Source organism: Saimiri boliviensis, chromosome 11, assembly GCF_048565385.1.
Source record: "Saimiri boliviensis isolate mSaiBol1 chromosome 11, mSaiBol1.pri, whole genome shotgun sequence".
In the NCBI taxonomy this organism is placed as follows: Eukaryota; Metazoa; Chordata; class Mammalia; order Primates; family Cebidae; genus Saimiri; species Saimiri boliviensis.
The window spans coordinates 90,766,819-90,778,066 of record NC_133459.1 but is presented as its reverse complement, the minus strand read 5'-3'; the positions used below and the strand labels follow the sequence as shown (position 1 = coordinate 90,778,066).

At 47.8% G+C, this 11,248-nt stretch overlaps 1 protein-coding gene across 1 annotated transcript; it reads left to right on the top strand.

Moving 5' to 3' along the window:
- The first annotated feature begins 3,530 nt into the window (after positions 1-3,530).
- LOC141580419 (protein FRG2-like) lies at positions 3,531-5,929 on the top strand. Its single transcript, XM_074381515.1, has 4 exons — positions 3,531-3,728; positions 3,981-4,058; positions 4,280-4,357; positions 4,652-5,929. The coding sequence occupies exons 1-4, from the start codon at positions 3,551-3,553 to the stop codon at positions 5,149-5,151; spliced, it is 834 nt and encodes a 277-aa protein (XP_074237616.1). The 5' UTR covers positions 3,531-3,550; the 3' UTR covers positions 5,152-5,929.
- Positions 5,930-11,248: the final 5,319 nt, after the last annotated feature.

Genomic DNA, 11,248 nt, shown 5'->3' with positions numbered 1-11,248 from the left:
AGCCAGTTTTCCCAACACCATTTATTAAACAGGGAATCCTTTCCCCATTGCTTGTTTTTGTCAGGCTTGTCAAAGATCGGATGGTTGTAGATATGTTGTATTTCCTCTGAGGCCTCTGTTCTGTTCCATTGGTCCATATCTCTGTTTTGGTACCAGTACCATGCTGTTTTGATTACTGTAGCCTTGTAGTATAGTTTGAAGTCCGGTAGTGTGATGCCTCCTGCTTTGTTCTTTATTTTGTGCATGTGTGTGTGTATGTGTGTGTGTGTGTGTGTGTGTGTGTGTGCGTGCATGTGTGTGTGAGAGAGTGTGTGTGTGTGTGTGTGTGTGTGTGTGTGATATAAGATGCATGCTCATTGAAGGTAAAATCTTGGCTGAGCACAATGGCTTAAGTCTGTGTAATTCCATCACTTTGGAAAGACAAGGCAGGAGGATCATTTGAGGTTAAGAGTTTGAGAACAGCCTGGGCAACATAGTGAGATCATATCTTTACTATTTTTTTTTTAAATTAATCAGGCATGGTGGTACACGCCTATATTTCCAGCTACTTGGGATGTTGACCTAGCAGGATCCCTTGATCCTTAGAGTTTGAGGCTTCAGTGAGTTGTGATTGTGCCACAACACATCAGCCTGGGTAACAGAGTGAGACTGTTTCTAAAAATAGAGAAGTGTTCAATCTTAACTAGGTTTTTACAAAGAAACACACCCATATAAACAATCCCTCTTTTAACAGAAGTAGTACGAAAATTAAAAATCATTAATGTGAACCCACTTCTAACTCAGACTTTATCTTTTAATTAGGTTTTTTATTTTTTTGAGATAAGATATGCACTCATTGAAAGGTCTAATCTTGGCTGGGCTCACATTCGTAACCCCATCACTTTGGGAGCCAGAGCTCAGGAGTTTGAGACCAGCCTGGAGAATATAACAAGACCTCACTGGGGCAACATAGTTAGACCTCATCTCTACAATGATTTTTTAAAAATTAGTTGGGCATTGTGGTGCACATTTGCAGTTCCAGCTGTTTGGGAGGTTGACATGGGAGGATCACTGGAGTCTGGGAGGTCAAAGCTGTCACTTGAGTGACAGTGTGAGGCTCTGTAAAAAAAAAAAAAAAAAGGTACAATCTTAACTGTATGTGTTTGACACATCAGCACATCCATATAAACAATCCCTCTCTAAAAAATGAAAGTACCCAATTTCACATTTATTAATATGCATGAGAATTATCTAGAAATTTTTTGTTTGTTTTGATTTAGGTTTTTATTGAAAGGGAACACCTAGAAACATTTTTTGAAATCTAGATTTTGATAAAAATAGGTCTGAGTGTTTTTTGTCTTTTCAAGACAGAGTTTTGCTCTGTCACCCAAGCTAGAATGCAGTGGTGTGATCTTGGCTCACTGAAACCTCCTCTTCCCAGGTTCAAGTGATCCTCCTGCCTCAGCCTTCTGAGTAGCTGGGATTACAGACATGCACCACCACGCTCAGGTTTTTTAATGTATTTTTAGTACAGACTGAGTTTCCTTATGTTGGCCAGGCTGGTCTCAAACTCCTGACCTCAGGTGATTTACCCAACTTGCTCTTGCAAAATGCTGAGATTATAGGTGTGAGCCACCATGACTGGCCAGGCCTGAATTTTGCCTGAGAATTTGTCTTTCTAACACAGTACAGCATATGACAGCTACAGGGTCTCTTTTATCTAAAATAAATAGAATTTAATAAATAAAAATTGAATAAATTGACTTAGCTAAGGTTAAAGGACAAATCAAACACCGAATTTATGTGTTATCTGTAGAAGTATATTTTAACAATGAGATAAACTATTAATAAACAATAAATGTTATAATAATTAACTAAAATAAAATTTTTATGATATCTATGAAAATGGTTTCTTTCAGTAAAATATTCTCATATCTTCAGAGGGCATTGATTAAAAACAGCAAAGATTTGGAAGTTGATGTCTCATTAAGTAAGTAGCAGACCTCTCTTCACACCTTTTACAGAGTTAGCTAAAAAGCAGTCATTTACACAAGAGCAGATAATTTCCCTAGCTTTCTATCAAGTTTATACAATAATGTTGTTACAAAATTTGACTCAATTTTTAAATAAAATTACCTGACAACATTTTATGTAATGTTATATTGTAATCTTTCAAAAGGCATTTATAGGTCAAATAAATTTTATATGATATCATATTATAATACATACTGTTACTCTGATGCATTCCATTTACATTCAGACAATTTCATTAGGTAGTGTCCGTCCACCACTAATTTTTTTTTTTTTTTTTTTTTTTTGGTTCCACTACTTGCACAGCTGGGAAAACAGAGACTCATCCAACGCAGTCTCTTCCCCTGTCTTTCTCCTCCTCAGAGAATCAGTTCATCAGTCAATCAAGTCATTTGGGACTGGAGGCTGAGTACTCCCTAACATAGAATGTCTCAGAGAGGGGGAGACAAGAAGGTCCTTTTAGGGAACACTTGCTGGGACATAAACTAAGCCTTCTATAGTTTGAGGGCTCTGACCAGCAGAGGCAGACTCTGCAGTAGGAAGTGATGCAGCAGCTGCTCTGAACCTGGAGCTCCACCACACCTTGTCCTGTCTCGCTGAGGCAGTTTTGAGAGGCTGCTCTGGAGTGTATATTGAAGGTGGATGTTAAGAAACAATGTGGGCTCTGATGGGATTCAGGTGTTGTCTGCTGTGTGAAAACAGGAGCTGAATGTTCATATGCGAGACTGCTTTTCTTGTGATCAGTTGGGTTACCATTAGGAACCAAGCCCGTTTATACCAGGGAGGCTGAATAAATTCCATAGAACACAGTGGTGCTCCCGGGAGGACCGAAGAAGGATGAGAAAGGGGGCAAGTTTTTCCACCTAGACTTTTTGCTACCTCGGAAATCAGGGGCTGATTAGGTTAGCTTTGGCTCTAACCTAATTATTCAATTTTATTGCATGTAATCTAATTATCTTCCTCATTTTTAAGGTAGGTAGGGTCATTTTATTTGGTATTTAGTTTTTCTCTGCATTTTCCTTTTATCACATTTATGTGAATCTAATACAATCAACCAAAATTTGACATTTGTTGTTTCCAAGCATTAAAGAAATGATAACATCCAAGTATATAATTTTAATACTATGTATAATAAATTCTCTTTCTGTGCAAAATATATAACATGTGTCAATATAAGTATGTCTAATTCTACATCTCAAATGATGAACAGGATCATAAATACTTGCAATAGGAACTGAGACAGAAATCAGAAGGAATAATTCCCCGATCTTGTGATCCCTGTGCTCCTGGTTCTTTGTTTTCTTGACACTATGACAGGATTCTGAAAATGTCTCCTTTTAACTGTGTCTAGGTCCCCCGCAGAACTACAGTAAGAAACTTCTTATTGAGGCTCTAATAAGTAATAGAAAGGAGAAAACTGTTCAGCCAATAAGAGTAAGCCACGTCCAGCCGAGGGAGGTATAAAAGGCAAGTTCAGTCAGCTAACCCACACTCCGCATTTGGACGTGTAAGAGAGAGCACCTTTCACTTGAGCTTCAACATGGGAAGAGGAAATGAAGACTCTGATCTCCACTGCTCCTCTATCCAAAGCTCCACAGTCCAGCCCCATTTCCAGCAGATCTCCTTTACAGAAAAGGGCTCAGATGAGAAGAAACCATTCAAAAGGAAAGACAACACCGCCTCCTCTCAATCCAATGAGAAGCACATACAAACGCAAGGTAAGCCCTTGGGCTGTTTCTATGGAGGCTGGAAGGAGGGCTGGAATCAGAGATATTGAGCTATGTGTCTTTGTTAGGGTGTTATTTTGAGATTGGGGATGGGATAGTATCCTCAGAGGGCTTTGAGAAATGTGTTCATTCATGACATTGGCAGAAGAGCTTCACTTGGAAGACTGTCCGCACACATGCATCAGAGACAGACTATGAGACTCTGTCTAGGGAGAGGTGAGTTACTTAAACTTTCTTTTGCAGTAGAATCGGAGCCCAATCCAAATGAGGAGAATTCTGAGAAAACCAAGCTGAAAGCCGGAAACGACACTGCTAGATCAGGTAAGATCTGACTCTTTCAAGGTGGGAAGGGACAGGGCAGCACCACAGGCTTCCCTGGCAAGGAAACGGGGAGCTCCTTGGCAGCCAGAGCCGTACAGATTTTGGACACTGAAGAACAGTGGGGTTTGGTGGTAACCTGAGCTCCTGAGTGTCCAGGATGGACTTTGAATTTCAGGGTGTTCAGTTGGAGGCACTTTCTCAAACTCTCATTGTATCCACAGAACCAGAGTCCAGCTCATGTCAGGGAAATTGCAGGAAAAGAACAATCAGTTCCAAGGAGAGCTGCCAAGACAGAGCAGGTAGGATCCTGGTGTTTTTTGTTGTTGGTGGTGTTTGTTTTGTTTTATTTTGCCCCGAAGGGCAAATAATTAGAAAACTTTTATACGAGGCTTGAGCAGGAAGGGAATTACTTAGTGACAAGAAAATTTTTGAGATCTTAGCATCCAGAATATATTTGGGGACTCAGAAGGGGTTCAGGCTCACTTTATTCCAGGGGGAGAGACAAGTGGGGTTCACCTGAGCACACAGGAGTTTCCAGAAATGAGGGTCTGTGGGAACTGTTCTGGTGAGTCTCTCACATGCTTTCTCTGTAGGGAACTGTCCAGAAGAGGAGTGCAGCTCAACAACGAAAAAAAAGTCAAAGTCCTCCACTGCTGTGCGCAACAGTGAAATCCAGGAGACCTGTCATACCCACCATAGGAGACATTCGAGGGCTCGCACTGGACACAGCAAGCGGCACAGGTCTCGGGCACTAGGAGTTCAACCACCGTCACTTCGAAAAAGCTTGGTGACCTCCGTGCGAGCTATGTCGGAGGCTATTTATCAAGACCTAGCCCAGGTGTGGGCACAGCACGTCCATTCTCCACTGACCTGGGAGCAGTTCACATGGCTCATTCAGCTCCGGGGGGCTCTGTATGCTCATGTGCAGACCTTCTATGCCATGGGCATGCAGGCAGCTTATGCCTTCCCTGCTGAGGACTGGCTTGTCCCAGACACACTGCCTGATCCTGGGGATTCATTGCTAGATAGAGAAGTCCACCCTGTCCCTGGCCAGGAGATAACTGAGCCTGTCAGTGGATCAGATGAGGCTTGAGCTGCAAGCACCCTGACCCTGTTCAGCAGAGGGTGCAGCTCTGGGAATGAGAACAAGGACCTGCTACTTCTCAGACTCTTCCAGATGACCAGCAGTGACGATTTTAGATACACGGTGTTAATACATGACAGAACCTGAAGCAGTCACAGAAAAGAAACTCGAACAATATACTCAGAATGGTAAGCCCTGCATTTTGCAGAGGGCTAAGGCTACAGACTGATTTTATACTTCATGTTAGACATTTGGTGCCTTTTGGATATCTGATGACAGTCATGCATTTATATGTAATCAGGAAAATATGAGAATGTAATCATATTATTTGCATATTTTAGATTTTAGGAAAGTAAATATAAAATTATATGCCTTCTTTTCTGAGAGAGTGTCTTGCTATGTTACTCAGGCTGAAGTGCAGTGGCACAATCTCAGCTCACTGCAACCTTTGTTTCCTAGGTTCAAACAATTCTCATGCCTCAGCCTCCCAAGTTGCTAGAACTAAAGGCATGTATATATTTATTTTTCTTGTATTGCTAGTAAAGACAGAGTTTTGGCTAATATTTTTCCTTATATTGTTAGCAGAGACAGATTTTTGTCATGTGGGCCAGGTTGGTCTTCAACACAAGTGATCCGCCAGCCTTGGCCTCCCAAAGTGCTGGGACTACAGGCACGAACTGCCTTACCAAGAAATTGCTCCTCTTTTAATTCAGAAATGGTTGTAGGTTCTCACTCCTCCAGCCTGAACCCATGGAGTCCTAATATCCACAAACCAAGACTAGCATTACCTGTGGGAAAATGTTTATACATTTTTAGTTTGATATAATTGTAGTAAAATTACTGTGTAATTGGTTTACTTTTAATATTTTATGTACAATTTAAGTCAAGATATATTAAACGGTAAATGGTTGTACTTATTTTTTCACCTGCCTCATGTATTTTTATTTTAAACATCCTAAATTTAAATTAAATTGTATTTTACACATTTCAATTGATCGTACTGTGTTACAGAGTATGAAGACTTCATAATATACTTCAATACAGCATATTTTGTTATATTTGACATATATTGTACTTGTATTTTACACTGACATACACTCTTTCACTGTGTAAGTGTATTATTTGTTTGGTCGCTTTATAACTTTCATTTAATGTAATAATGAAATAAACATTAATGTTGTTTGGAATTTTAAATTTTAAGATAATTTGTCTCTCTTCCATATGGAATTTGTATTTACCATAGATGTGAAAATGAGACTGTCTTATCTTCACTTTTGCGTCATCCTAACCCTGACCTCCCCACAGCCCACAGCTCTCAGGGAATAGTGTTCTATCCCTCCAGTAAATGGGGCCAATTCAATGATAATACACAGGTATCAGTTGGAGATATAGAGCTTTTGTTCTTCACCACTGCAATAGAAAAGAATCACAGTAATGTGAGTCACGCAATTTTTGGGTTGACACTGCTTGTAAAAGTTATGCTTACACTATGGTGTAGAATAAGTCTGAAATAGATTTACGTTTAATAAACAAATGCACACACATAAATAAGGTGTCTAAATAACAATGTACATACGTTAATGAAAATAAACTTTATTGCTAAAAAAAGTTGACACACACGATTGGATCATATAATGTTGAAAAAATAGAGATAGAGTAACAGAGACAGAGAAAGGCAGGGATGGAGAGAGAAAAGGAGAGAGGGACAATGGAAAGAAGAAAAGGGGGAGCGAGGAAGAAAGGGTGGCAGCGAGGGAGGGAGGAAGGGGAGGACAGAGGGAGAAAGACAGCAAGAGACAGAGGGAGGAAGGCAGAGAGAAATCCATCCTCAGGCTGTGATGCAGGAGACTTTTCTTTGTGGTTTCACTCTCGCTTCTGCGTGAAAATGAGCAAGACCCACACACCTGGAGTGTGAGACTATCACGGCAAACGCGACACCAGGAGCCATTGCTGCCTTCCTGGAGAGAGGACCTGAAAAACTCAAGACTGTCTTGGAGGTTCATTTCCGCATTCCACACTTCCAGGGTGCTTTCTCCCTGCAAACGTGTGTGAGCCCAGAGAGAGGCTTCCAGTTTCCGTGGAATCCCTGGAGAACCACAGAGAGCCAGCCCCGGAAGCGCCCCTTCCCCTTCGTTTCTGACCCCACTTTCACCCACCCCACTCACTGGCCCGGGTCCCTGTGGTTTTCCGCTTCAGAGGCAGGGCTACCTGGGCCCCCAGGGTCTCGGAGTTCATGTATATTCATGAAGTGGGGGGGAGCCGGTAAGTCTTTATAGGAGCCGCTGGAGGTGCCAGCCTCCTGGCTGGACCTGTGTGCTGTGCCAAGGTTGACTGAGGGGCACGGAAGCCCGCCAGCGTCTCTCTACTGGTGTCTGACCGTGAAATTCTGGCCAGGTCTCCCCGCGATGGCTCTCCCCATGCCTGCAGACAGCCCTGTCCCCGTGGAAGCCCGAGAATGGCGGAGAGACTCCTTTGGACCCAGAGCCGAAGGGATGCCCTGCGAAGGTGCTTTGAGTGGAGCCCTACCCAGGCAACTCCACCAGAAAACAGTGGCCCAAGGGACAGGCACTCCGGAGCCCAGGGTCCAGATTTGGTTTCAGAATGAGAGATCAGGCCAGCTGAAGCAGCGGTGGCGGGCATCTGGTCCCCGACCTGGAAAGCGCAGCGCAGAAGAAGGCAGTGAATGCGGACGGCAGTCGCCCAATCCCAGACCGCCAGGCTCCTCCGAACCGTTGAGAAAGGTCGCTTTCCAGGCATTCGCCACCGGAAAGGAACTGGCCAGAGAGACCGGCCTTTCAGAGTCCGGGATTCGCACAGGGGACTTTCGTGACCAGGGAGCAAAGGCCGTCCCTCTGCTCCAGCCCCGTCAGGCTTCGCAGGCGGAATAAATCTCCCAACCTCCCCCGGCACTGGGGACTTTTCGGTTCGCTGCGCTGGCTCCTCCGGAAGTGGCGTTCGCACCCTAAGACTCCTCAGTGAGCTCCGCACCCGAACAGATTTGGGGAACCAGGACCCGCAGCACGGCGGCCTGCTGGGCTCGGGCTCAGTGGGACAACTTGGGCCCGCTCCAGCTGAGTCACAGGGCTCCACAGACAGCAGGCCAGGCTTCCGGACCAGCCCAGGCAGAGGACTCATCCCTTTTTCCGCTGCGGTCTTCAGTGGGGTGGGCGGAGACGCCAGTGCCACGAAACACCAAGACCCCGCAGCAGCCTGGCTTGCTCTTTTTCCCGCAGCTCGCCTTCTCTGCCTTCCCTCGCCACCGTCACTCGCCCCGCAGTGTCCCACCAGCCTGCTCGCCATCACCGTCAAGCGCCTGGCAGCAAAACGTAGACCCTGAGACCCCGCGCAAACCCGGGTGCAGCCCTTTCCAGGCGGGAGGGAAGGCAGGCAGAGATGGGGCAAGGAAGAGAAATGGAGAGGGAGGGAGGGGTGGAGAGAGGAAAGGACAGATGAATAGAGGGACCCTGAGAGGGAGAGAGGGAGGGAAAGAAAAAGTGGGGACTGAGGGAGGGAAGGAGGAAGAGAGGGAGGGAGAAAGTGAGGAAGTGAGGGAGGGAAGAACTGAGGGAGGAAGGGAAAGAAAAAGGGAAGGAGAAAGGGAAGGAGGGAGGGAAGGAGGGAAGGAGGAAGGGAAGGAGGAAGGGAAGGAGAGAAGAAGCGATCCTGTGGACTATTTCCCCGAGCTCTGTGGGGACACAGAGACTTCCAGGGAAGCGTGGAAAATCAGCATTGTGCCAGTGCTCCCTTTTCCAGTTTCCAAACAGGCCATATTGGAAACTCCCCGTGCTGCAGGGAAACAGTAATCATTCTCTGTGGTTTCACTCTAATTTCCTACATGAAAATTAAAGAGATCCACACGCCGGCGTGTGTGAGACTATCACCGCAACTTCGACGCCAGCTCTGGCAATAGAGCAGGCAGCCTGATCTTCGGAAAAGGGGACTGATGGACATCCAGACACCCCCCACCCCCCACCACCACCGCGAGCAAACCCTCCTCCCCCCACACACAGACACACACAGGTGCACACGCAGACACAAAGACAAAGACACAGGCAAAGTTTGAAAGAGAGTAAGGGAGAGAGGGATGGAGAGATAAAAATGGAGGGAGAGAGAGAGACAGCGATAAAGAAAGAGAGGGAAGGGAGAGAGGGAGATGCCACAGAGTGTGCCAGATGGAGAGGGAAGAAAAAGAGAGAAGGTGAGGAGCCAGAGAGCCAGAGCATAGAGCCTTGGAGAAGGAGCGCTCTGCCTTGGTAGACAGGGCCCCTTTGAGCAGGCTGGGTAGGGTGGAAGGTGCTTGGGCCAGGCCAGAACAGAGTGGCAGGGCTGCCCACGCAGGACGACCAAGGGAGCCCTGAGATATGCTTTTTCTTGGATTGGTTGGTTGCTTTGGTGGTGCGTTTTATAGATCCTTGCTTTATTGGCTCTTCCTTGCCGTCTTGGTGCAGTGGGCCCCGAGATTTGTAGAGTGTGCCAGTCCTCCTGAGAGCCAGGGCGCAGAGCATGACCACAGGCCCTGAGGCCTGGTTGTCTCTTGTGTCTTCAAGACTGAAGTTTACACGAAGCCGGTGGCAATGGGAATTCGGGTGCACAGGGAGGGTTTTTCATGGTGGCTGGCTAAGGCAGTAATCTTTCCCAGGGGAAAGCAGCCCATGCGTTCTGGAGCGGAGGTCTTGGCTGGCATCTGTGGAAACTGCTGCCCCTGCCCGCCCCTTTACCCGGCTTGAATGGTTGCAGTGGCGCCAGATGAGTGAATTGAACTGCCTGGGCATCCCAGGAGCAGGTAGACACCAGGAGTGGCTGGGAATCTGCGCCTGCACTTTCTTCATCGGGTCCCAGCCTGCCCCGCCAAGTCCAGGCTGGTGCTGAACTTCTGGTGGGGCTGCGGCAAGGCGGAAGAAGTTGGATGCTGCTGCCTGGCGGCCAGTTAGCAGCGGACCCCCACTAAGAGGTCCTGGGCTGAGGCGGCGGAGCAGGCGGGTGGAAAAGGGGTTGCAGAGTCAAGGGGTGGTTGAAAGCCAGACGACAAAAGGGGAAAGGAGGGAGGCAGTGGGAAGCCAAAATCCGACAGCACCCGGTTTTCCCAGGTGGGCTCCCAAGCCAAGTACTAATCAGGCCGAACACTGCTTAGCTTCCGAGATCAGAGAAGACCCGGCACCTTTAGGGTGGTCTGGCCAGAGATGCCAGGTGTGCACACCGTGGCAGCCACAAGAGCCCCACGTGGCCATGCCCACCATACTCCAAGTGTCACTGCCACCCCAAAGCGTCGGGGCTCGGATCAGGGACCTTCCAGCTCTCCCCGCGGCCGGGCTGCTCTCCCCTCCTACAACCTGAGCACTGCCAGCACCCCACTGCGCCTTCTGGCGATCTCCAGGAGCCTCCAGCGGTCGCTGGCAGGCAGAAGGAGCAGGCGGCCACCGCTGTGCAGCCCTGTTGCCATGCCAAGATGCCAAAGGCCTCCGTCTCCTGCCCAGGCTCTGGCCTCTCCGGGAGGCTTTTTTTCTGTCGACCCTCCAGGCCTTCTTCCCGCTCCGGAGCTCCCGAGCTTCCACCACATGCGGCGCTCAGGACGGGTTGTGCTCTGAGCTCAGGGCTCACGGTCCTTGGATCCCCTCGGGTCTCCTGCCTTGCCGCGGAGGAATTTGTTTGGGTCCCCCCCAACCCTCCTGCAAGGCCCTCTTTTGCCCCATTCACCCAGATCTGCCAGGGCTGCCCAGGGGGAACAGCCTGTCCAGCCCAGCAGGCCCTTTTCCTCACAACGCCCCCACCACTGTCGCTTGTCTCTAGGAGAACCCGGCCCCTGGGGACCTGGGTGGCTGGGCCCTGCTTTGCGTGGCGCTAGCTAGAGCCTGATTCCGGGAGAGAGGGGCTGATGGACACCCAGACACACCCCACCACAACCAGGAGCAAACCCATCCCCGACGCACACACAGACCCACAGGGGCACGCGAGCGCAGGCGTCTGTTGGACCCTCTGCCCCTGCCTGTCCCTTCACCTGGATTGGACGGTTGCCGTGGCACAGATGAGAGAATTGAATTGCTGGGCGTCCCGAGAGCGGGTACACACCCAGGACGGCAGGACACTCACCCTTGTGCCTTCGGATGGG